Source organism: Sus scrofa, chromosome 3, assembly GCF_054392235.1.
Source record: "Sus scrofa isolate SSC_HxYL_T2T_F1_AM1 chromosome 3, Sscrofa_HxYL_maternal_Yorkshire_Landrace_v2.0, whole genome shotgun sequence".
Taxonomy (NCBI): domain Eukaryota; kingdom Metazoa; phylum Chordata; class Mammalia; order Artiodactyla; family Suidae; genus Sus; species Sus scrofa.
The window spans coordinates 5,471,082-5,498,042 of NC_139385.1; the positions used below are offsets into that span (position 1 = coordinate 5,471,082).

At 48.7% G+C, this 26,961-nt stretch overlaps 1 protein-coding gene across 3 annotated transcripts in view; it reads right to left on the reverse strand.

Moving 5' to 3' along the window:
- The window catches only part of BAIAP2L1 (BAR/IMD domain containing adaptor protein 2 like 1), a 95,707-nt gene extending 69,045 nt beyond the window's left edge, over positions 1-26,662 (reverse strand). Inside the window, exon 1 of one of the 3 annotated variants that reach the window (XM_003354447.5) lies at positions 26,352-26,662. In XM_003354447.5, the coding sequence (XP_003354495.2) occupies positions 26,352-26,402 (51 nt within the window). In that variant the 5' untranslated portion in view covers positions 26,403-26,662. Of the gene's footprint in view, positions 1-25,797; positions 26,192-26,351 lie in introns of those variants that run through there. The other 2 variants (XM_085016551.1, XM_085016550.1) reach the window with 2 other exon arrangements.
- Positions 26,663-26,961: the final 299 nt, after the last annotated feature.

The window sequence follows — 26,961 nt, forward strand, 5'->3', positions numbered from 1 at the left end:
ATTTTTTTCATTTATTTTACTGGGCACTCAACAGACCTATTCACGGAGAAAATTATGTCCTTCAGGTCTGAAAACGGTTTTAATTCTTGCATTTCATTCTCTGGAACTCCAAGGAGGAGCTTACATTCTGGATTTCTTCTCTAACCACCTTAGCCCTTCTGATTATCCACTTTGTGTTCTCCATCTCTTGACAGATAACCTCACCTTTACACTCCAACCTTTCTAATATGTTTTAAGAATGTTTAATACAATATTTTTAATTTGGGCTCCTTCAATTTTTTTGATTATTATTATTTTTAATTCAAAAAAAATTTTTGTTTGTTTTTTTTTGCCTTTTCTAGGGCCACTCCTGCAGCATATGGAGGTTCCCAGGCTAGGGGTCTAATCAGAGCTGTAGCCGCCGGCCTGCACCACAGCCACAGCAACGCGGGATCCGAGCCACATCTGCGACCTACACCACAGTTCACGGAAACATCGGATCCTTAACCCACGGAGTGGGCCAGGGATCGAACCTGCAACCTCCTGGTTCCTAGTCGGATTCGTTAACCACTGCGCCACAACGGCAACTCCTGATTATTATTTTTTTTTTTTTAAGGGCTGCACCCACGGCATATGGAAGTTCCCAGCCTAGGGGTCAAATTGAAGCTGCAGCTACTGGCCAACGCCATGGCCACAGCAATGTGGAATCCCAGCTGTGTCTACGACCTACACCACAGCTCATGGCAACGCCGGATCCTTAACCCACTGAGGGATGCCGGGGATCAAACCCACATCCTTATGGATACCAGTCAGATTGGTTTCTGCTGTGCCACAACCAGAACTCCGACCGTTCTTTTTTAAAAGCATCCTGTTCTTGTTTCATAGATGCAGTGTCATCTCTTATCTAAACAAACTACAGGGGTTTTCTGGTATTTTCTTTCAGCTCCCATATCATCTGGTTATTTTTTCTCATTGTTTGGTGCCCATCCAGCTTTTGTGTCAAAGGCTTTCCTCAAATGTCCTTGATCCTTGACTGTCAGCTGGTATTTAGGAGTCAAGCCCTAAACTGTTGACTGGGCGTGTGTGAGTGTGCCTATGGCATTGTTACTGACTAGGAGGCTTCATTCCAAGTGCCTGACAGCAAGTCGGCTGAAAAGAAACTGGCCAGGTGACAGTACCAGGGGCCACTAGGTCTCTCCAGAGAAGTTCATCACTTCCTATGACTGGGCAGGGGAGGGGGCCATCACCAGGTGGTGGGCTTTCCTAGGTCTGGAAGGGCGTTGGGACCCCACAGTCCACTGCACTGATTCCTCCGGAACTGCAGTCCCCGGGTGCCTCCGATTCAACACGTCCTGCGACTGACTCTCCAGGCTGCCAGGCAGAGGGAGCAGCTGTGGTTCGTGGTGGTCAGGGCAGGATCAGGCACTGGGCAGTTTAACCACCTGTGTGACTCCCACCCTAGCTCCACCTGGCCCTCCGTCCCTACTGCTGTGGGGCCGTCTCCCCAGCCTTTGGGGTTCGCTGGGGTGGAGGCCCCAGCTCTCACCCATGCTCCTCTCTGCAGGCTCCTTCTGTTCTCCTAGGACACTTCCCACTCCCCTGTCCATTTTCTGTCACCCTGATTTCTGTAGGCCTGTTGTCAACTTTTTCAGGTCTCTACACTATGGATTCACTGGGGCTTCCTTTAAGCCCCTTCGCCGTCATTTGCATGTAGCCTCAGAAGGAAGAGCGGTCCATCTGCCACGGTTAAAGCGCAAGCCCACCCATCTCGTATTCCTGGAGCCAGACACTGTTTAAGCCACACTCACAACCAGTGGCCCTGAGGCCCCAAAGCCAGTGCTGACCCCCACTCAGTCGCTCTGCCAGAGGGTCAGCCTCAGGACCAGATCACGGGACCTGCCACTACAGATGCTATTTCTATCGCCTTTCTTCAGTTCCTTTAAGCTTCTGCTTTTGAAATGGTAAGAGTCACACCAAGTTATAAAAACTGTACAGAGTATCCATGAGTACTCCTTGCAGCAATAACGTATACAGCCGAGGACATTATCAGAACCAGGAAACTGGCACAACACTGTTAACTCAACCACAGACCTTACTTGCATTTGCCTTTTTTTTTTCCTTTTATGGCTGCACCTGCCCCATAAGGAAGTTCCTGGGCCACAGCCACAGCACAATACACGATCTGAGGCACATGTGCAACCTACACCACAGCTTGCAGCAACACTCGATCCTTAACCCACTCACTGACTGAGGCCAGAGATCAAACCCACAACCTCGCAGACACCATCTCAGGTCCTTAACCCACGGAGCCGCAATGGGAACTCCAGGATTTGCCTGTTTTTATGTCACTGATGTGGGGGGTGCGTGTCTTGTTTCTACGACATGTTATCACATGCAGAGGTTTGTATAACCATCCCAATTTTAATACAGAACTGTTCCACTAACACAAAGAACTTCCTCATGCTGCCTCTCCCCCACAACCACACCCTCTCCATCAACCCTAACCCCTGGCAACTCAATCACTGTAATTTTGTTATTGTGAGGACATTACCTAAGTAGAGTCATAGAGTATATGACCTTTTGAGGTTGACTTTTTCACTCAGCACAATGCCCTTAAAAACCATCCAAGCTGTTGAGCGTATCAACAGTTTGTTCCTTTTTTTTTTTTTTGGCTACTAGTATTCCATGGTATGGGTGTATCATAGCTTATCCATTTAACTATTGACCATTTGGGCTTGTTTCCAGTTTGGGGCAAATAAACCTGATATAGACAATCGTGTACAGGTTTCTGTGTGAACATAAGTGTTCCTATCTCTAGAACAAACACCTGGGAGTTCAGCGGCTGAGTCATATGGCAGGTGTATGTTTAACTCCATAAGGAGCTGCCCAACTATTTTCCAGAGGGGGCTGTACCATTTTACATTCCCATCAGCAGTGTATGAGATTTCAGTGATACTAAAAATCTAACAACTTCTTTAGAAAAATGGTTGCTTTCTAATAAAAAGATACAACTATCTTGCAACTATATCATTTAAAATCCTTAATTATAAGGATTTTAAGATTTATAAGATTATTCAATCTCATGAGATCAATTCTGGATTATAAAAATACAAGTTCTAATATAAAGATAAAACTACTCTTAAATCATTTAAAATGCTTGTTAATAGGCATTCCCTCACGGCTATGTGGGTTAAGGATCCAGCATTGTCACTGCTATGGTTCTGGTTACAGCTGTGGCACGGCCCAGAAATTACTGCATGCTGAGAGTGCAGCAAAAAAAAAAAAAAAAAGAAGAAAAATTCTCATAATAATCTTAGGTGGCTGCATCTAGATGCTAAGAATACATATAAGGAAACCAATACAAAGGGAACACAAAAAGAAGCTAAGGTATGTGTTTTTTAAAATAAACTCAAAATGGATTAAAGACTTAAACATAAGATATGACAACATAAAACTAGAAAAGAACATAGGCCAAATATTCTTGGATATACGGCCAATAGGTACATGAAAAGCTACTCAAGACCTCTAATTATTAGAGGTAGACAAATCAAAACCACAGTGAGGTACAACTTCACACCGCTCAGAATGGTCATCAAGTCTATACCCGAAAAAGAAAAATGGAGCCGGAGGAATCATGCTCCCTGACTTCAGACTACGCTACAAAGCTACAGTTATCAAAACAGTATGTTACTGACACAAAACAGAAATACAGATCAGTGGAAGAGGATAGAAGGTCCAGAATTAAACCCATGCACCTATGGTCAACTAATCTATGACAATGGAGCAAGAATATATGCAAAGGGGAAAAGACAGTCCCTCCAACAAGTGGTGCTGGGAAAACTGGACAGCTACACTTAAAAGAAGGAAATCAGAACATTCTCTAACACCGTACACAAAAATAAATTCAAAATGGATTAAAGACCTAAATATAAGACTGGCTACTATAAAACTCTTAGAAGAAAACATAGGCCCAACACTCTCTGACATGAACCACAGCAGTATCTTCTCAGATTCACCTCCTAGAGTAATGACAAGAAAAACAAAAGTAAACAAATGGGACCTAGTTAAATTTAAAAGTTTTTGTACAGCATATGAAACCCTAAACAAAATGAAAAGACAACTCACAGAATGGGAGAAAATATTTGCAAATGAAACAACTGACAAGGGATTAATCTCCAAAATATAAAACACCTCCTACAACAAAAACAAAAACCAATCCCATAAAAAAATGGGCAGAAGTTCTAAACAGACATTTCTCCAAAGACATGGCCAAAAAACACATGAAAAGATGTTCAACATCACTAATTATCAGAGAAATGCAAATCAAACTACTAAGAGGTACCACCTTACACCAGCCAGACTGGCCATCATCAAAAAGTCTACAAACAATACATGCTGGAAAGGGTTTGGAGAAATGGGAACCCTCTTACACTGTTGATGGGAATGTCAACTGGTGTAACCACTGTGGGCAACTGTATGGAGATTCCTTAAAAAATGGAAAATATAATTACCATATGATCTAGCAATCTCACTCCAGGGCATCTATGTGGAGAAAACCATGACTTAAAAAGATACGTGTACCCTAATGTTCACTGCAGCGTTACATACAATAGCCAAGACATGGAAACAACCTAGATGTCCATTGACAGGACAGTGGATAAAGAAGATGTTGTACATATACACAATGGAATATTACTCGGCCATAAAAAGGGAAGAAGTAACGGCATTTGCAGCAACCTGGATGGACCCAGAAATTATTATGCAAAGTGAAGTGTGTCAGACAGTGAGACACAAACATCATATCACTTATCTGTGGAATCTTAAAAAAAAAAAAAGGATATGAATGAACTTATTTGTGGAACAGAAACAGACTCGCAAATTTTGAAAAACTTATGGTACCAAAGGGAACAGTTTAGGGGGGAGGGATGGCCTGAGGTTTTTGGATGGAAGTGTTCTAAAATTAGGTTGTGAAGATGGCTGTACAACCATAAATACACTAAAATTCATTGAGTTAAAAAATAAGTCTACAAATACTGAATGCTAAAGAGGGTATGGAGAAAAGGGAACCCTCCTACATTATTGATGGGAATGTTAGTTGGAGCAGCCACTATGGAAAAACCATATGGAAGTTCTTCAGAAAACTAAATATAGGAGTTCCGGTCATGGCACAGTGGAAACAAATCTGACTAGGAACCATTAGGTTGTGGGTTCGATCCCTGGTCCTCGCTCAGTGGGTTAAGGATCCGGTGTTTCCATGAGCTGTGGTGTAGGTCACAGACACGGCTCGGATCTGGTGTTGCTGTGACTGTGGCGTAGGCCGGCATCTACAGCTCTGATTCAACCCCAAGCCTGGGAAGCTCCATATGCCTCGGGTGCAGCCCTCAAAAAGACAAAAGACAAAAAAACAACAAAAACTAAATATAGACCTACCATATGATCCAGCAATCTTACTCCTGGGCATCTATCTGGACAAAACTACAATTCAAAAAGACGCATGCACCTGTATGTTCATAGCAGCACTATTCACAACAGCCAAGACATGGAAATAACCTAAATGACCATCAACAGATGGACAGATTAAGAAGATGTGGTACATAAACACCATGGAATACGGCTCAGCCGTAACAAGAACGAAATAAGGCCATTTGCAGCAATATGGATGCAACTAGAGATTCTCATACGAAGTGACGTCAGTCAGAAAGAGGGAAAGGCAAATACCATGTACCATCACTTATATAAGTCATATCACTTTTATCACTTATACGTGGGATATAAAATAGGGCACAAATGAACCTGTCTACAGAACAGAAACAGACTCACAGACATAGAGACTTGTGGTTGCGAAGGGGGTGAGGAGAAGGGGATGGATTGGGAGTTTGAGATTAGTGGATGCAAACCATTGCATGTGGAATGGATGAACGATGAGGTCCTGCTGTATACACTACCCCCAACCTTTGGGGATAGACCACGATGGAAGATAAGGTGGATACACGTGTGCATAACTGGGTCACTGGGCCGTACAGCAGAAGTTGGCACAACTTGCAAATCAAGCATACTTTAATAAAAAAAAGTTTAAAAAAAGATGTGATTTTTCTTAAGCTTGTTCAAAGAAAGGGAAACTATAATGTGATTTCTTGATGTAATTCCTGAAACATTTACACGTAACTCCTACCTTCAAATATCAAAAACAAACGGTTTATAAGAACTTCCAAAGTTAACACCAAGCATAAACCACTGTCCAAATGACTGAACTGGAAATAAGGGTCAACTAAGATTTGAGCCCACAATTAGCTTCAGGGAAAACAACGGAAGAATTTCTAAGCCTGCAAGTTCAACATCTACTTCAATTCTTTGTTTTAGGTTTAGCTACAGAAATGTTTCCCCTGGTGATTTTGGCCTCTTTGAACAGGGGAAAATCACTCTTGCACTGGCTCTTGGCCATTAATCTAGTTATTTTAGCTGAAGTACATGTATTTTTAAACCCGGGAACAAAAAAACGCAGTGCGGCCTTTGTATTCCACAATCTGTACAAACTTTTTCCAGTAGCAGTGGATGCCCTTGTGAACGGGACGGGTCCAACATTTGGGCGGAAGGCAGCAGGTGGGTCCAAGGTCACGCTGCCCCAAGGCTTGTGAAACCTGAATCCTTTACAGAGTCTAAAATTCAGAGAGAATCATCAGGAGTCACGAGCAAATCCACTCTAATAACTCTGGCACTAAGAAGAAAAGATTGACTATTCTAAGTATAAAGACCAAATAAATTATAAAAAGGCATGAACGGGTCAAGACCCTACTGTGCATCAATAACGACAGCTTAGCGCGATTTCCCGTGGCTACTGCCCGGCAAGGAGGGTAACGTGTCAAACCAGCTGGAAGCAGGATGAGTTCTGTCGTCACTCAAGGAAGAATACAGATTATCCAGGCTCTCACAGGGTGCATGGCACCATCACTGTTGTTCCTGGGCTGTGTCGCCTAGTGAAAAGGGGCTGGTCCCCTCACAAGAGCTCAGCAGGACGGCAGGTTATGCTCAGCTGTCCCCCAGGTGCCGAGGGACAGGCCACTTTCCACCATAAATCTCAGGCCTCTTTCCTCTGTCTCCTGCTCAGTGACAGACTGTAATTTTGAAACGAATCATACCATTTTAGGAGGGTTTTAATTTCGTCATCATTTAGACTTTTCTCTCATTTTTGCAAAATTATTGCCTTTAGCAGTATGGAACTATGGACTATGAAATAAATATAATTATGACTAGCCAGAGGGTTAAAATGGGCTGACTTTAAATTCCTAAGAATCGCTTTCTCTTTCCATTTCTTTTTCTAGTTCTCTCCAAGACCAAGGACAAATTATTTGATATTTCAGTTTTATGTTTCTTGCCTGAAAAATGTGGATTATATTCACACTGGAATATGCTTTAAAAGTGATTTAAGCATCGCTAATGGATTGTTTTTCTATACCTTGATTCAGGGGCTATGCGTGTATCTTTGAAACGTTCGGTATTTTATTCTAAACCATCTCGTATGAATTAATCTACCAATGTCACAATACTTCAACTGGTCAGGTCATGTTTCAATTTCATGTGACATGCACCTGTGAGTAAGGGCTAACTGAGGATGCTTCCAGTTCGAAGTCACATGTAGACACTCTCGCTGCTGCCTTCCCGCGTCCCCGGAAGCTGCTGTTCCAGGCTAACCAAGACGGGGTGAGGTACCCCGCCTTCAGGAAAAGTAAATTTGGCAAAAAGGCAGATGTTTGAGGGCTAGAGATGGACACGAGAGTCACGTTTCCTCACACCCAGCCTGAATGGGAGGCGGAAGCCAAGTGATGGGAAATCAGGCAACGAGACAACCAAGCTATTTTTTGTTTGAAATACTGAGTCGGAGCAGAAATACTTATATTCGAATATATAAATACACAAAAATGCTTCCTGTTAGTCCAGTGGGAACAATGCCTTGGCTCCCCTCCATCTGTATTATCTACCTAGGCTACTAACTGTCACCTTGCCTTATGTATCAATTCATATCACCTATAATTGTGCAACGCTGCCTTCCCAGCAGCAGTGAACCTGAGGGGCGGGGGCACGGGGCAGCACAGTTACAGCGGCCTTGAATTCTTGGGGAAATCACACTTCTCCTTGCGGAGGCTCAGTCTCCTCCTCCACAAAATGGCAAGAACGGAGTTCCTGTTGTGGCTCAGGGGAAATGAATCCGACTAGCATCCACGAAGACGTGGGTTCGACCCTGGCCTCACTCAGCAGGCTAAGGAACCTGTGCTGCCGTGAGCTGTGGTGTAGGTCACAGATGCCCCTCAGATCTGGCATTGTTTTGGCTGTGGTGTATGCCAGTGGCCACAGCTCCCATTCGACCCCTAGCCTGGGAACTTCTATATGCCGTTGGTGCGGCTCTAAAAAAAAAAAAAAAAAGGACAAATACATAAAAACAAAGAGGAAAAACTAAAGTTTCCACCCTGTAAGGGGTATGAGGATTCATGGAAATGATGCTATTTATGGAGCACTTATCACGTGCTCCTCAAGGCACCTGACACTGAACCAACTACGGTAATTCCCACTGCAGGTAATTCCCACTGCAGGTAATTCCCACTGCAGGTAATTCCCACTGCAGGTAATTCCCACTGCAGGACAAACGCGCAAAAACACCAGTCCCTCTTTCAGGGGATGAGCAGTCCTATTTTTTTTTTTTTTTTTTTTTTTTTTGTCTTTTTGCCATTTCTTGGGCCGCTCCCGCGGCATATGGAGGTTCCCAGGCTAGGGGTTGAATCGGAGCTGTAGCCACCGGCCTACGCCAGAGCCACAGCAATGCAGGATCCGAGCCGCGTCTGCAACCTACACCACAGCTCACGGCAACGCCGGATCCTTAACCCACTGAGCAAGGGGCAGGGACCGAACCCGCAACCTCATGGTTCCTAGTCGGATTCGTTAACCACTGCGCCATGACGGGAACTCCTGAGCAGTCCTATTTACACAGATGGCTCCAGGCACCACCACTTCTCGGCAACTTGAAAATAAATGATCCTGGCTCTCCCACCTCGAAGTGTCAGGATGAGAGGGACCGTCAACACAGAAACCTCCAGAAGCAGGCGGGACAAAGGAGATGGGAGGTGTTGCCATTACCCGACTTACTCCGTTGAAACCTCTGTTCTCTCTGATACATTTCGACGCTGGGGAGCCTGGGCCCCAGGCTCCATGCTTCGCCCCTTGTGTGTGTTCCTTCCTCAGACCCTAAGGATGCGGCAATCACTACATCCTCCTCTGACGGACGGGACGAAGCCCTGCCATGTTAAACTGAAAAACCTGGAAGGGCCCCAGGGCTGCAAGAGGCAGCAGCGTCAGGCCCGGACACAAAACCTCTGCACTCCCTGCTCAGGCTTCGTACAGGTTCCTTGAAGTGAACTGGGCCATGAAGTGAGATGAAGACGCTTTTAGGGGAGGGAACACTACTTGAGGATGAGAAATTACAGGAGTCTCTGCAATATTTTCTTTTTCCTTTTGAAAGCTTTCTTGTCATCTTACTTCTGATTTTTTTGTCTTTTTAGGGCCGCACCCATGGCATATGGAGGTTCCCAGGCGAGGGGTCTAACCGGAGCTGCAGCCACCAGCCTACACCACAGCCACAGCAACACAGGATCCGAGCCGCATCTGCGACCTACACCACAGCTCACGGCAACGCTGGATCCTTAACCCACTGAGCGAGGCCAGGGATCAAACTCGCAACCTCATGGTTCCTAGTCGGACTCATGAACCACTGAGCCACAAAGGGAACTCCTCACTTGTGATTTTTGATGAACGCAATTAACATAACGGCATCACAATATTGACCAATTCTACCTGGGCAAATACTGCCGACCTCCTCCTCTTTCCCTTAAAAAAAGGGGGGCAGGGTTGGGGGAGAAAAAGAAGACTCCACAGCCACCTGCAGCCCTCCCGAGAATAATGGTCTACACTGCCATATCAATTACCTTTGCCAAAAAAGAATTAAAACATTCCAGAACTACACGACACAACCACAAGGTGCTTTAACCGCCTCATCCAAGTCTCATTTCCCCGGTCTTTCCTCTCCAGAGGGAACTGCGAATTAAGACTGCTTTCAACCTTCTAACTCACACACACATCTGTTCAGCAGGATCGTCAGTTTTGCTTTGTGCATTTAGCAAAATCAGTGGCCTCAGACACGACGTTTTACCTGCACCTCTTACTTTTAAATTCTATACTGCCCTTCCGAGCTCTGTCCACCTGAGTTGATTTCTACCTGACTTCTGCAAGCTCTCTGCTGTCACGGCTAAGCTGTGTGTCCATGGTTTGGCTACCGTACCAGTGAGACAAGGACTCATTTCAGTGTCGCTGTGAAGGAATTTTGGGGCTGTGCTTAACGACCAGCAGACTTTCAGAGATTATCCGCCACAGCCGGGGTTGGCTCCATGTCATCAGTTGAGAGGCTTTAAGAGTAAAGCAGAGGTTTCCTGGAAGAACACATTCTGCTCATAGACCCCCCTGCCCCCACTCCATCTCAGGCTTTCCAGTCTCCCGGGACCGCATAAGCCGTTTTCTTGACTTCTCCAGAGCGACTTTTAGACGGCTTACACGTCTGGCTAATACCAACCACGTGTACGTGTCTCCTTGGGCCCACGGCTAAGGATCTCCCTAGAAACAGCACTGCTGGGGTGTAGGGGATGTGACAGATTTTGGGGGTTTGTTAGGTGGCACCAAATACTTGGGAGAAAACGGCTGCAGCCCTTTGCACTCCTAAAACCACTGCATGACAGCATGCTGCACCCCCGTCACCAACACTTGGTGTTCTCATACTTTTTGCCCACTGGGTGCAAAGCAGTATCTATATAAGCACCATAAACTGTGTCCCTTGCCAGCGTTCAGCAAGTACGCAGGACAGGAGCTATCTAAGCAGGGGAAGAGAAACCAGGAGACGTGGTTTTATCCTCAGCTCTCACACAGATTACAGAGTCATCAGGGACGTTTGTCCCTTTTTTTGGCCGCACCTGAGGTATACAGAAGTTCCCGGGCCAGGGATTGAACCCATGCCATAGAGCCACTGCAATGACAACGCCAGATCCTCAACCCACTGAGCCACCAGGGAACTCTGTGACTTTTGTCCTTTCTCTACAGGGTGGGAGGAGGTGCGGAAAGCATGCTTACCTCCCGCCATCAAGCTAGTCTGGGCTGAGGCCCACCCCTCTCTCTACCCCTATCTCTCTGCTCCAGGCAAGCAGCCCCTGGGCTGTTCTCTGAACAGGCCAAGCCAATTCCACTGGCAGGGCTTCTGTACTTCTGCCTGGAGGCGCTTCTCCTGGCCGCCTGTCCCCCTGGGTCTCAGGGGCAAACCTCTCAGGGACAAGAACCAACCACAACATCCTCGACCCGCCTTCTCCCTGGCTTGGCCACACTCCCTGCTAGCTCTGTTTGTTTGTTGTCTTTTTGCCTTTTTCTAGGGCCGATCCTGCGGCACATGGAGACTCTCAGGCTAGGCATACCAGCCTACACCACAGCCACAGCAATGCAGGATCCGAGCCGCATCAGCGACCTACACTACAGCTCATGGCAATGCCAGATCCTTAACCCACTGAGCAAGGGCAGGGATCGAACCCGCCAACTCACAGTTCCTAGTCGGATTCGTTACCACTGAGCCACGATGGGAACTCCCTAGCTCTGTTTCTTGCTTCTCTTTCTTCATAAGGCTTACCCCTACCTTCCAGCATAGGACCTACCTGTTTCCTGTCTCCTTAGCAGAAGGCACACGTACCTTAAGGCCAGGGACCTGCACCTGCAGCACAGAATCTGGACCACCTCATGCCCACAGTGCACTCACAGCAGCAGTCTTTGAATCTCTTAAAAAAACCTAAGAAATGTAGGTGTTCAGGGATGAATCAGCTCCCTGGCACGCTTCGGCTCATCGGCACACACAGAGGCAATGACCCAGTGGGCTCATTAGCCACAGCCACGGCTTCGGGAGTGAGGTAATGTGTTGCTTGCAGCCTCATTAGCTCTGAGTAGCAACTCCAGCAGAGGTCACCAAAGCTGCAAGAGGAGTTCCTGTCGTGGCACAACGGAAACGAATCTGACTAGTATCTACGAGGCTGTGGGTTCGATTCCTGGCCTCGCTCAAGGGGTTAAGGATCTGGTGTTGCTGTGAGTTGTGGCGTAGGTCGCAGACCCATCTTGGATTGTGTTGCTGTGGCTGTGGTGTAGGCCGGTGGCTACAGCTCTGATTGGACCCCTATGGGAACCTCCATAAGCCATGGGTACAGCCCCAAAAAGACAGGAGGAAAAAAAAAAAAAAAAAGCTCCAAGACTCTACCCCCCTACCTACAGGTCCTAACAGGCTTATAAAATCTCAAAGTGCCAGGGTTTTCCTTGTGAATTTTGCTTCCCAATCCTATGTTTTTCCAAGTTGACATTTAAATTACTTTCTAAGTAGTGGACAGTCACATGGACCTTAACAAAATATCTTGATGGAAACAACCCAAATGTCTATTAACTGGTGAATAGATGAAGAAACATGATACATCCATAAATGAAATAGTATTCAGCCATAAAAAGGAATAAAGTGCCAAATACACCTTACCACAGGAGCAAACTCCATTACACTAAAGAGAAAGAAGCCAGTCACCCAAGAATGCTTACTATATGATCCCACTTCTATCAAATTCCCAGGCAAGACATATCTAACAGACTGAAAACAGGAGTGACTGCCTGGGGCTGGAGAATGAGAAATGACAGCAAACAGGCACAAAGGACCTTTTTTTTTCCTTTTATCAGTTTTCATTTTTCATATGCGGGACAGCAGCATAGGGAGTTCCTGGGCCAGGGATCAGTTCCGAGCCTCAGGTGCGACCTATGCCAAAGCTGCAGCGATGCCAGATCCTTTAACCACTGTGCCAGACCAGGGATTGAACCTGCTGCATCCTGGAGCTGCAGGGACATGACTGACCCGGTTGTGCCTCCCTGGGAACTTCGACAAAGGACCTTTTTAGGATGATGAAAACGTGAAACTGGATCGTGGTAATGGTTGCACAATTCCGTACTTTTACAAAAATCACTGTACTCTTAAAATAGGGTGAATTTTATAGTTTACATCTCAATATTATGCTATTAAAAAAAAAATCCAGAAACAACAAAATCCCTGACTGCTCTTCTCAATTCTCTAGGCTGCTAGGGATCCGGGCTCTAGACCCGCGATGCTACGGAACCACAAAGCTGGGCGCCTTTGCCACTCCTCAGTGGTTTCTGACGTGCCTGTCCACAGAAGATGAGGTGCGGGCCGCCCACTGTCCTTGGGCAGCACTGGCCCAAGGCCAGACGGACCAGGCTCCTGGTCTGCACAGCATCTACGCCCAGGCAGCTGTGAATGGCAACAGCCACTGCGGAACCAATTAGATTCATGAGCACAAAAAGATAACCCAGCTATTTTGAGACCCATCGCCTGCTGGATGAGCGGCTGTCTTTCCAGCTATGACTGCGGAAGCAGTTTGGCAGATGTTTCTCCAGCAGAAAGTTCTTACTGGGTCCCCCTGGAAGGACAGTTTCCTAAGAAATCTTCAGCCCACAGAGAGAACCCCCTCCAGGAAGGTGATTTCACCATGACTTAAAGCTTGTTCTGCCTTCATCCTTCCTTTCCTGTCTTTACCCATAACCAGGCTTTGGTTCATCGATCATTATTTCTGCAAAAGTGGTCCTTCATTCAGAGGGCAAAGGGCACGCTGGACGTGAAGCCACGAGGCGTCCAGGGTTCCATGGCTCCGGCCCCCACAAGCTGACCGCTGCACAAGCAGCCACCGGGCCAGTGGTCAGTAAAGCACAGGGCCACCTCTTCGGGCTCAGCCTCTCCTAGAAGCACATGCTGAGAGCGCCGAGAGCACTGAGCAGACCCCAAGTTCCTTAAGAACCAAGCTGGGGCTGAGACCCAGTGGGATCAGAACCAGAAAAGGATGTGCTGCCACCTCTTAAGAGGCATTACTGGAAGCAAGCACATCTCCGCCACCTTTTATTTCATCGTTTCAGGAGACTGACTGATGAAACCTCCCCTCCTCGGTGGGCAGCAAGACCTGGTCTGAAGCCAAAGCACAATGAAGCCAAACAAAAAGGTCCCAAAATACTGGGGTGAGAAAGAAGTGTGCTCTCTAACCCTTCCAACCTTTTGGATGAAATTATCAAGCCTGTGAAGAAAATGCAGTCGCAGAGCCACCCCACCCAGGAAACTAGTGTACCAGCCTTCAACTGCTGGTTTTTAAGCAAATTGTGGAGGGAGAACCATGTCATGGGCCATGGAGGGTTGTGACCATCTGATAAAATAACCTGGAAAAAAAAATATGGCCTGAACCCACTCAACACTAGAAACTTACATTTTTCCTTTTTTTTTTCTTTCTTTTTGGGGCTGCACCTATGGCACATGGAAGTTCCCAGGCTAGCTGCGGCTGCCGGCCTACACCACAGGCACAGCAGCTCGGGATCAGAGCTGCATCTGCGACCTACACCATAGCAACGCCGGATCCCTAACCCACTGAGCGAGGCCAGGGATCAAACCCACATCCTCGTGGATACTAGCTGGGTTCACTACCACGGAGCCAAAATGGGAACTCCTCATTTTATTTTAAATACTATACGCAAGTTTCACATTTGTCTGTGAGGGGAATCATTTGAAACCACTTTTGCCGGTAGTTTGAAAGGTAGAGGATTATACTGGCCCCAAAGCCCAGCCCCCAGCAGGTGCTGTAACTCCATATAGCTGCATATATTTCCTGGCAGGGCCCAGAAAGCCTTCCGGGCTGAAGGCAGGCACTCCTCGTCTACTGACCGCCAGTGCTTTCGGCCACAGTGTGAACCTGCTGGCCTCCTTCAGACGGGGCGGGGAGGGGGCGCGGGTTGAGGACCCTGCCCCAGAATTCAAGCACCTTGGGACCTTGAACTTCAGAGGAAGTAGCATGATGGGAGACTGAAATAAAAATCACTTCTTAAAATTCCAGCTATGATAATACTGGTATCCACTCGTGCTTGGTTCCTAGAGGTCCATGAAGGTCATTTGAAAAAATGGAAATAATCCTTCCTAGAGCCAGAGCACCCAGAAAACTATTACATGACTTTCAATCAAAAGCTGGAAATAGGCTTCTTTTCTGGTATTTTCATGTGTGTCAGAGAGAGAGAGATTGAGAGATTATGACAAGTACTAGACAATGTGTACTTATAATCACTCCGCTGACTCTCTTGAGTCCTCATGTCTGGGCCTTTGAGACAACCACCCATTTGTTCAATTCTTACTACCTACACACAGCGAGCACAGCCCTATGCTGGACGCACAGAACCCAGAGATGCACGAGGAGAGCGCTCCATCCCTTGAAAATGCAAGCTCTCAGGGAGACAGGCATGAAAAAACGCCAAGGCCATCTAGACCGACGCGGTGAGGACAAGAAATGCAAACATCTTTGACGGAACTCGAGCACCACTTAGAAAGGCACGACTGCCCCCCACACAGAGGGCATGCGCTAAGGAGACAGTAGTTGGCCAGCTCCTGGGTTTGAAATAACTGTCAGCAGACACACACTTTGAAGGCTATAAAACACTCTGGATCACCTGGTGAAGTGTTCTCGCCTGGCTAGTGTTAAAGGGTGTGTCATGGAATAAAAAGTGAGCAAGGACTTTACAGGAAAGAGTGGCTCACGTGCTGGGGTGATGAGAAAAGTCCCCAAGGACTGACCAGGAACTTCGCCAGATCCAAGTACCAGCTGACCCCCGAGTGACGCAAAGGTTAGGGGCACCGCCCCCCACTCAGCACAGTCCGCCCTCCACGAACTCGCTTTCCCTGTATCCACAGACTCAATCCACCTGGACGGTGCCTTGTTTACTGTTTTGACTGCTGTATTTACTGTTGGGAAAAATCCAAGTGGCGCTGCACAAATTAAACCCCATGCTGTTCAAGGGTCACCTGTAAATGGCTGATTTCCTACAGCAAGCGACATTCTCGTTTGGTGGAATGAATCTAGTAAACTTGACTCCCTCAGGCCCAGGGAGAATGATCATTCTGCTTTGCCTGAGTATCACAGCCCTGGCAATTTGAGAAATGGTGTTCAAAACCCCAGAATAATGTAAAAATAATTCGAGTTGGCTAAATACCCTTCTGATACCAGTGAGGTAGTTTTTTTTGTCTTATTGCCTTTTTTAGGGCCGCTCCCGCAACACATGGAGGTTCCCAGGAGAGAGGTTCAATCAGAGCTGCAGCCGCCGGCCTACGCCAGAGCCAGAGCCATGCCAGATCTGAGCCACGTCTGCGACCTACACCACAGCTCATGGCAACACGGGATCCTTAACCCACTGAGCAAGGCCAGGGATCGAACCTGTAACCTCATGGTTCCTAGTCGGATGTGTTAACCACTGAGCCACGATGGCAACTCCAAGGTATTGTAACTTCTAAAATTTTTTGTTGGGTTTTGTTTCTCATCTTTCTCTCATACAGTCAACTTTCCGAAGACTTCTTGCAAACTGCCTACAACGCTCTTGAACTTAACCTGCTTCTCCATTACGCTTTCCCCCCCTTCTTCTGACACTGGGACAAATCAAAGTCCAAAGAACTGAACCAGTAAAGGCGGGATGTCTCTGGTGCCGAGGGTGGGGAGAAGCAAGGAAACATGACCGATGATACTGGGCAGGCCGAGGCAGAGGCAAAGGCTGGGCACACTAAAGCCTTGGCACTGATGTTTGGTCATCAACTCTAGAAAAGCACAGACTCAGTTTTTTCTTGTGTGGTTCCCAGTGGGGACCACAGTGCTTGCTTGGCACAGCCAGGGTGCATAGGAGGGCTGCCCAAAGGACCAACGCAGGTGGTAAGTTGGCACATCCGTAACATAGGCTGCACACATGGTGGCTGTTCTGTTCGTGCTACCTCAGTCCCGCGGGCCACGAGGCCTTAATTATAACTGTGTGATAAGCATACATCTGTATTTATTCAACAAAGATGTCTGAGTTCTTACTATGCATCAGCACGATGAGGGATTTTTAAAAATCCTCAAGGAGGCGTCGCTGCTGTGTTGCAGAGGGTTAAGGATCTGACGGCCGCGGCTTGGGTTGCTGTGGAGGCTCAGGTTCGATCCCTGGCCTTGCAAAGTGGGTTAAAAGGATCAAGGCATTGCTGCAGCTGTGGTGCAGATGCAATTCCTGCCATGAGTGTGACCGTAAAAAAGAAAAAAACCTCGAGGCGTGTGTAGCTCATTGACGGAAAAATTTGTGCGATACCATCAATACTTATTCTTCTATCTGCCTGTGTGTCAGTCACTCTGCTGGATGCTAAGCAGTGAACAAAGCAGATGAAAATCCATGCACACATGGTGGTTATTTCTAGCAAACACAAGCTACGACTGCCAGCGGCCAACACGACGTCCTAAGAGCTTTCTTGCGGGACTAGGTTTCACCATCACAACCGCGGCAAGAGGCGGCGCTATGGGCGCCGTATCGACAGAGGCGAGAGCTGGGGCACAGCGGCCCGGGGAGGGGGGAAGAAATACCACGTTGCCGGGCACACGAGGAAACCTGGGGGCCGGCAAGGGACGCCTCGGGCGGTGATGACGACACCTTTCTCAGGGCACAGCAACGGGGCCGAACACCACCTCGCAGGCTCAAAGCGCTTCCACACACATGGTCACCATCAGACACAGTCGTATCCCCGCTGAAGCGGCTCCAACTAACTGTAAGAGGAAGTCGGGGACCAAACATACCATTTGGTCGATGAAAACCATTTAAGTCTCATTTAAAAAAAAAAAAAAAATGGCAGCACTTCAATATACGAAACCATCACTGTGATTTTATTTTTATTTTTCATTTTACGGCCGCACGCGGCACGTGGAAGGTCCCGGGCCGGGGATCAAACTGGCGCCTCCGCAGAGACAAGCTGGGCCATTAACCCCCTGCGCCACAGCAGGGGCTCCTCGCTGTGACTGTCTTGATTTTCTCCTGTCACTTCTGTTTTAGGGGCCAGAAAGGGACCCGGCTGTTAGCTCAGGTCTCAGGCGTCTGAATCCCAGAGGCGACCAGGGTTGTCTCTGGGCCTCTTCTCCCTCCTGCCAACCCAGGAGCGGCTGCTCGGTCAGGAAGCCCAAGGCAATCGCCTGGGGTGGCGGGAAGCCGAGCTCGTCACCCGAGGTTCGGGCCAGCCCCGTACCCGGTCCTTCCCGTGTTTACGACAGGCAGCCTGGCCTCATCATCCCTAACGTGCATCCCCACACGCGACTTTGGCAGGTGAATACCGCTTTCGTCCCTTCTCCTGTCCTCGCAGTTACTGCCTTTGTCCTGGGCAAGGATCCGGCTGCTTGCAACCCCGGGAACAGGACTCTGAAAGGAGAGCCCCAAGAACCAGAACTCGGTTCTCTTTGGTTTCGCTGAATTGTTCTTCCGTCGCGTTCCTCTCTCAGGTTAGTCAAAGGTAAAAACACACTCCCCGTAAGCAAAAATCAGAGGCTACGGTCAGCTTTGAAATTAGGTTTGTCCTTGGAAGGTTAGTTTTATAAAACAAAGATAGAAGGTGGCACGTTTTAGCTTCCTTTTTACAATGTTTGACCCATTAAAATGGAATAGATTTATCAAGGTCTGCTTTTTTACCTTAAATATTACAAAAGTAAGCCACTCCCATAAAACGTGGCCCCCGCAGAAGGTCGAGTGTGAGACGTCAAAGTCCCCTCCCTGCCCCTTCGGGTTAAGCATCGCTCTCCTTTAATATTCTGAGCGACAGAACTGCTGCCATTGAGGGACTCAACCTCCAGAGTACCATGTAAGTACCACATAAGTAATACAAGTACCATGTAAGCAGCAAGCGGTTTAAGCAGCCAACCTGAGGGCAGCTCCGGGCGGTCCTCTCTGCAGGCTCAGCTCCAGAAGCCCCTGAGCCATCAGCTACATTTCTGAGGGGTGCGTATTTCTCTTGCTCCCCGGACTGGGAACCCATTCTGGAAATATTTTTTCACGTGTTTTTGAATGAGCGAGAAACCAGCAACATTTTAGCTCACGTCCACAGGTCTCACCTCTATCCACAAAGATGTGCGTGACAACCAGAACACAGCCCTTCAAGCAAGGACACACCAGACAGACGGACCCGGGGTCTCGAAAATGGAAAGAGAAGCATAAACCCACGGGGGAGGAAAATCGAAACAAAACTACACAGGCCTGAGGGAGGACAGGGCTGTAATTCCTCCGGACACGTCTGCAAGTACAAAGTTTATGAGGGAAGTCCTGGCCCTGGTGGGAGATAAGAAACCCCAGGGGTCCTCCCGGCCAACATTCCCGAGCTGGAGCTGCGCTGTTAGAGGCGGACGTGTTTTACTCCTTTGTTGCAGTTGTTAAGCCTCCGTGGGTTATTAAAAAAAAAAAAAAAAAAAAAAAAAAAAAGTGGTTTTTAAAAGAGCGACTTAATTGGCTGGGGTTCAGGAAAGGTCCACTCTCCCACCATCAGATTGCGGCCTACCTTGGGGCGTGTTTTCTGGAGGGCACTGTGCAAAGTGTAGCAAATATGCTTTAAAATGACACTACCCTTTGATGCACAACCCCTCCTGGGGATTTAGCCTAAGGAAAAGATCCAGATTTGGGCAAAGCTTGACCAGCAGTGATGTTCCCTGCAGTACTCCAATACTGCAGTACTCCAATACTGCAGTACTCCAATACTGCAGTACTCCAATACTAGCGCATTGACATCGACCTTCTGTCCCAGCAAAGGGGAGTGGATCGATCCACTGCGGAGAACCGAGCACTGCGCAGTCATCCCGCCGATGGCGCACGGGGGACTGACCGGCCTGGAAAGACGGACTGAAAATATCGGGATGAGTGACAATCAGAGTCAATCGTGTGAGATTCTGGGTGACTTTTACCTTCCGTGTAAATATTCATAGAAATGTTGGAAATGCTGCTCTCCGAGAAAAAAAAATAATTGCGAAAAGCCTCCAAGATGAAAACCAACACACGCATCAACAAAGTATGAACGACTTTGGGAAATGCTGCGAAGTCTAATTTGGGGGAAACGCGTTCCCAAGCACCGACAATCTAAGTGGGGAGAAGACCCAAAATAAAAATAACATTTCCTTTAGGAAGTCCTAGTCCTGAAACTTCTTGATGCAACTCTAACTCACTGAAATGTCTTAAAAATGAGTCTACAGTGCCTGTGACAGCGAAGCAGGTACATTTTCGAGAAAAGTCACACAAAAAGAAAGGGAAAGATACCTTCATTAATATTCAATTAATAAGAAAATTCAATTAATGAGAGCCCTACATCCACCCCGCCCTCCCCCCAGCATTCTCGTTTAATTATGGCTCATCCAGGCTCCCCAAACCTCTCACACAATAGACCCTTTGATGTGTCCAGCTATGATAGCTGTCGCGTCTAATAAATGTATGTTGTACTGCACTGGACGGCACAACTGATGCCTCTCTTGGCCCCCTGTGCCCTAGGTCCTTATTCCGTCTCCCGACATCCAAATGCCCCAAGGAGACAGGGCTCCAGCTGATGGTGCACATGTCCAACTCGCAAGCCTGGGGCGAGCTGTTTTGAATTTTAAAAATTTATTTTGCATACACCCAGCAGAAGGGCCAAAATGAAAAGGAAGGAAAATAGCCCCTGGTGGCGAGGGCCACAGAGCAACCAACCAGAAACCTCACCCTCTTCCGGTGGGTCTGTACACCGCTGCAATCACTCTGGAAAAGGGCTTGGCAGCGCCTGCCAGAGCTACACAGTCAAATGCCTCATACCCAGGAAATCCACTCCTCCGGACACACCCAAGAGAGACGAGGACCTCGGCCCCCCAGACACGTCCTATTCGTAACACTCGGCAGTGGTCTGAAAACAAGCCAAAAGCCCCTCAAAGAGGAGGAGAGTGACGGTGCTGTATTCACACAACGGGATGCCGCACAGGGCAGCTTCACGAACCTCCGCTGCCACAATATGAATCAATCTGACAAACACACGGGGGAAAAGCAGACAAAATCAGCCAAACTCCTCCTCCTCCTCCTCCCAGCAGTTAGGAGGATTTCCCGTTGTGGCTCAGCACTAATGAACCCGACCGGTATCCCTAAGGACATCGGTTCGATCCCCGGCCTTGCTCAGTGGGTTAAGGATCCAGCATTGCTGTGGCTGTCGTGTACGCCAGCAGCTGTAGCTCGGGATTTGACCCCTGGTAGCGGAGGTGGCCATAAAAAGACAAAAAAAAAAAAAAAAAAGAAGAAGTTAGGAGCGCAGTTATCTTGGAGAGGGCAGAGTGACTGGAAGGGGGCCTGAGAGGGACTTGGGGGCCTGGTGGTGGTTTGCATCTTGATCTGGGCGCTGGTTACAACGTGTGTGTTCAGCGTGGGACACTTAAGTGAGCTACACACACCTGAGTGAACCTTTCAGTATGTGTGGTCACGTTCAAGAAGAAGTTTTAGGAATAAATGAAAAACGTATTTGCAAATGTCAACAGATACGTTAAATCAGTGCATGGGCTGCTTTTCGAATCACTTTTACTTCTGAGCTGCAGACCCGAGAGCTGTGTGGCAAAGCTGAGGGGAAAGAGCCCACGGCTTCCAAGGGCACACCCGCGAGGTCTCCCCTGCAGGTCCGTCTGTGGCTTGATGTGCTGGAAGCGCGAGGCAAGAATGAGTGCCCTGCATTGGAATCATGTCACAAACATGAAATCAAAAGCAACCTGAGACGTGCGAATTGGCGCCAGCGGTCCAAGCGGTCCCAGCCTTCGTCATCTAGGATGCGGCTCTGTCTGCCCTGCGATAACGTTATCATTGCTCTGAAACCTCCTTCCAATCGAAAAAAATGCTCCGACAGGAAAAGACACTCCTCTTTTGGCTTCGTATTTTCATCTCACCAGACAAAAAGCTACCGTACCAGGCTGTTCGGTTTAACATCTCATACCTGGCCACCCTTTCTGCTGCGACGTGGCACTTGATTCGTACAAACCCCTTGTCTAGCCGTCCCAGAGCCAAGAGCACGCGGGGCTTCTGCAAATCCCATCTTCTCTTCAGCACACCTGAAGCAAGCGGTGTCCCGGGAGCAGAGGCAGACATCCGACAGCACACGGAGCGACAGCGATAGACAAATGGCAACTGGAAGCTTCAAACGCTAGTCCTGTGTGCCAGAGTCCACATGGAGGCCAACCAGGCAGGGACCCCCACTCACACCTCGCCAGTTAAACCCAAGGCCAGAAAGCAAGACACCAACACACCCAGGCCCAGACTGCTTGCTTTACCCAGTGCAAGAACAAGAACACTCCGTTTTCTTAAAAAACCTTTGCTCCAAACATGCCAAGGATGATGAATTAAGAGAAACTTTCAGTGACATCTTGGGTCACCATGTAGGAAAACGTACTGAGTCTGTGCACTTATTAGCCATGAGAAACTCAGTTCCTATAACAGAAAGGAACGGAGGCAGGCGGGAATTGGCTAGTGGGCCCTGATTGCTCACAGACTCTGGGCCTTTCTCAATGATAAACAAGAGCCATGTCTACCTAGAGGGCTGCTGTATGTGTATGAAACAAAGGCTCTAGGAAAAGTGTTGAGGGAGGAAGGGCGGAGCCTGGCATAAGACAGGTACTTATTACATTAAATATTCACTCCTTCAACAAATACATATACCTACTAGGTGCCAGGAACTGTTTTAAGTGCTTGGAACACGACAAAACAAAGCTACTTTCCTTTGGGAGCTCACATTCCAGTTGGAGTAGGAATAAACACATATACATATATACACACACAGGGAGTTCCTGTTGTGGTGCAGTGGGAATGAATCCAACTAGGAACTATGAGGTTGCGGGTTCCATCCCTGGCCTCGCTCCATGGGTTAAGGATCTGGTGTTGCCGTGAGCTGGGGTGTAGGTCGCAGACTCGGCTTGGATCTGGCGTTGCTATGGCTGTGGTGTCGGCTGGCAGCTGCAGCTCTGATTTGACCCCTAGCCTGGGAACCTCCATATACCGTGTGTGCAGCCCTAAAAAGACATATATATATATATATGTATATAAAATATCCTAAAGCAGTAAGAACTAGGGGGAAAAGATAAAACTGCAGGTGTTAGGTGGGGTTGAGAGATGGATGACGGCATTGTCTGCAGTTTTATATACTTTTTTTTTTTTTTTTTTTTTTTGCTTTTTTAGGGCTGCATCTGCAGCATATGGAGGTTCCCAGGCTAGGGGTCAAATTGGAACTGCAGCTGCCGGCCTACGCCACAGCCACACCAGATCCAAGCCGCGTCTGCGACCTATACCACAGCTTATGGCAATACCGGATCCGTAACCCAATGAGCGAGGCCAGGGATTGAATCCACCTCACGGTTCCTAGACGGATTCATTAACCACTGAGCCACAATGGGAACTCCAAAAAAAAAAAAGATTATTAAAGCTGTCTAAGGGGACTCTGAGAAGGTGACATTTAAGCAAAGGGTTGTGGCCCTGGGCCCGTCACTGCTGCTTTGGCAGGATGAATGCAGGAATGACCTCCCCGGATGACGTCATAGCCTTGCTTCCTTAACTTCCTAAGACCAACAGTTCTAACTTCTAGGAAGGCTGTGGTTACCTTTCTGTGTGTGTATGTGGTTACTTTTAATTAAGGGGTTTTTCATTTTGAACTTTCCTTCTTCCTCGTACCACTAAAGCATGTGCTTAGCACAAAGCCGTGCAAAATCACTAGCACGCTGCCGAGGGGAAATTACGGACACACCACAGGCTCAGGTGTGGAGCAGGAGAGGGCTCTCTGGCTTAATTCTAATTAGCAACAGTGACACTGCCTGACATTTTGGGGCTTATCACCATGCCATTTGTTTTAAGCAGTAAAACACACACCCTCCTGGGATTTAGCAGAGCTTGCCAGTAATCGTTTGTCTAAGTATACATTTTAGAAAACTCAGCAAAGGCGTAAATAAATATTTAAAGACATTTGATACTGCATAGAGAGGATCACGCTACTTTATATTCCCATTTTCCTCTCAAGAACGTGTTCCTTTATTTCAAAATTGGAGAAATCTGAGTATTCAAAAAAATCTAAAACCTATAAAATCTCACTTGCAGGCGGCTTTTGTAAAGGCACCTGGTTAGGCTGTGTTTCTATTAGTAAACCATTGGAGATTGCTAGGTAACATATTGGCAATCTCTTTACAAGAACTAGATTCTCAACTGCTGGGAGATGTTTACCCAATCAAGCTTAAACTGTTTTCAGCTTTGGTCGTGGGCGGTCGGGGGTGGGGGAGGAAGAACCCAAAGAAGAGGTGGTGGTGAAAAGATTTGGGGCTTTTCCATCACATCTGTAAATGTAAAATTTCACTGTGCGTTTCCATCATAGTCCAAGCATGAGCTAGCAGTATCCACTTCAACGATGATACACAAACTTGTTGTCTGGAGCTGTCAATTCTTATCCCACCATCCCAATATAACCATGACCCCAAACACTCATGAGGCAACAGTGGTTCAAGTCAGTCAAACATGGGAGCGCTTTTAGTATGTTTTAAGACACCTGGGCATGGAAAGCAATAAAGCACTGGTCTCCGCTCTTCCGTGTATTAGTGTTTCAAAACAGAAAAATGATTTACAGTTCTCGTTATTAATACACATAACCAAAACTATGAAATCCACACGTGTTCCCTCTCGGCTGGGTTCTTTGGGTAATGGGACACTGGCATTTGTGGCACTGTCATTCATTTGAGGACAGACCCCTCCACGGAGCTACCGCTAAAAGTGCAAGTCAGGAGGAACTGAAAGAAGCAGCAAGGAGAAGGTCGACTGCAGGACTGCATGCCTGAGCTGATATCTCATTCTCAGATTGGAAAGATACAGGCGCCGGCATCTTAGCGGCAGGGGGGAAGCAGCTCCACGGAGCCTCAAATGTGCAGTGATCGGCATTCTTCACGGTTTCACTGTCCTTAACTGAAAGTCATCAAAGCAGCCACGACCCCAAGTCCAAGAGGGCAAATGCTTTTTGACACACTTTCTCACCACACCCCACTTCCTGCCCCACCATCTACAGGATCATTTAAATATTTGCCGTCCCAACACAAAGGTAAAACTTTAACAGGCAATTTTCTGGGATTTCTAAAAACTGACCTCTGTTAAGGAAACACGTCTAAAGACACAGATTTTGGTCACAGATACTGAGCCCAGAAATGCCGTGACAATTGTGTCTATGTGTATACTGTATGTGCAGTATTATCCACATGTTCCAGCTATTTGTGTATTCAGCTAAAGGGACCAATGGGTGGAACTTCAAAGGATGGATTACGCACATATTTTCGTACTTTTTTATCTAACAAAAGTCAGTAAACGCCTCTGATTTCAGGAATTCACTCAGATCCTTCAAATCTAGAAATTAAAAATACATATCCCAACTGTGGGTCTTAAAAATGGCTACAAACGAATTTAGAGAACTTGGGTTCCCCGAGCCTAAGCCGAATTAAAACAAAAGTTGTTTTGTATTCTATTAATAGCAGATGATTAAACACGTATCTTATTTCAACTGGAATTCATTTATAAGTACTTAAATTTACTAAACCTGCCACTAATCCTAAGTCTGTGTCTGTTGCTGGACACATGCCCTCCTAATAAGTGCCAGTTAAGTGAAGGACCATCAACGCGGTCTCCAAGGTGAAGTCAATTGTATTCAAACCTCAGGTGTCCTCCGACTCCCACAACCTCACAAAATAACCGAGGTCTCAAAGCCAAGTTGAACTTAAAAGGGTGTGAGCCAATGTCTCCGAGGGGGCGAGTTTCAAGGAGGGCAGAGTCCCCGCCGCCCTAGTGAAGTCCTCAGGCGGGGGGCGCCCCCCGGAGGGCCCGGCTCCCCGGGCGCTGGGTAATTACCTGGGAGTTTCTCCCCTGCGTTCCCGTGCGCAGCCTTTTCTCGGGGAAACTCGAGCTTGGCTTTGCTCTCTTTGCTTAAGCGCGGCAGCGGCGCCGGCGCGGTCACTGACCCCGGGGAGGTGGGGAGACGACGCGCCCCAGGGAAGGCGCGGACCCCCCACCCTCGCCCCCAACGCTTCCACTGACTTTGGGCGGTGAAATGGGTCATCTGTTTAGCGCCTCCAGCGCCGGGAGGGGGAGAAGGGGCGGAGGAGGGGGAAAGGGGGGGAGGGGAGGACAGTCCCGCGCTAGGTCCCCTCCTCGCCCCGAAGGGGCAAAATCCCGACCTTCCCCCGCGAAGGCTGCGAGCCGCCCGCGGGGCCGCCCCGCCTCCCCGGCCTGGAGCCCCGAACCCCGGCGCCCGCAGGGTTCCGGACCTCTCCCCGCTCCCCCCGCCTCCAAGCCGGCGCCCCCAGAGTCCCGGTCTCTGCGCCCTCGAACCCCGGGGTCCCCACAGTCCCCGGGCCTCCGGCGCTCGAACCCCCGGAGTCTCTGGCCGCCCCGGGCCCGCTTACCCGGTAGGTGCTCTCCGTGAGCCGGTTCACCTCCTCCGGCCCCCGCGACATGGCTGCAGCCGCCGGGCGGGCGAGCGCGGAGGGACGCGGCCGGGCCTCGTGGCCGCCCGAGCCTGGGCGGCGGGGCGCGTCCGAGGGGCCCTCGAGGGTCGGCCGCCTCCACAGCCGTCGGCCGCGAAGCGCCGGCGCGCGGGTCCGCGACAAAAATGTCCAAACTTGCAGCGCTGCGGCCGCCGCCGCCGCCGCCAGCGAGGAGCGGAGGAGACGCGACCCGACGCGGCCGGAGCCAGCAGGGCGGGCCCCGCGGCCCCACCTGAGGCGGGCGGGGTGGGCGGGGCGTCCGGGGGGCGGGGCGCCCCACCTGAGGCGGCGGGGGCGGCGGGAAGGGGGCGGGCCGAGCCGCGGTGGGCGGGGCAGCGCGGCCCGTGTGGGCGGGGCGGGGACGGCGGGGCGGAGCGGGCGGAGCGTCCCCACCCCAGGCGCGCCCGGCCGCGAGTTTTGCTGCCGGTGGAGAACACCTGGGACGACCGGACCCCGACCGTGCGAGGCGTCCGTAGCTCGCCATGCAGTTCTGCTTAGAGCCCGCCCCGAAGGCAGTCAGGCCTCCGCG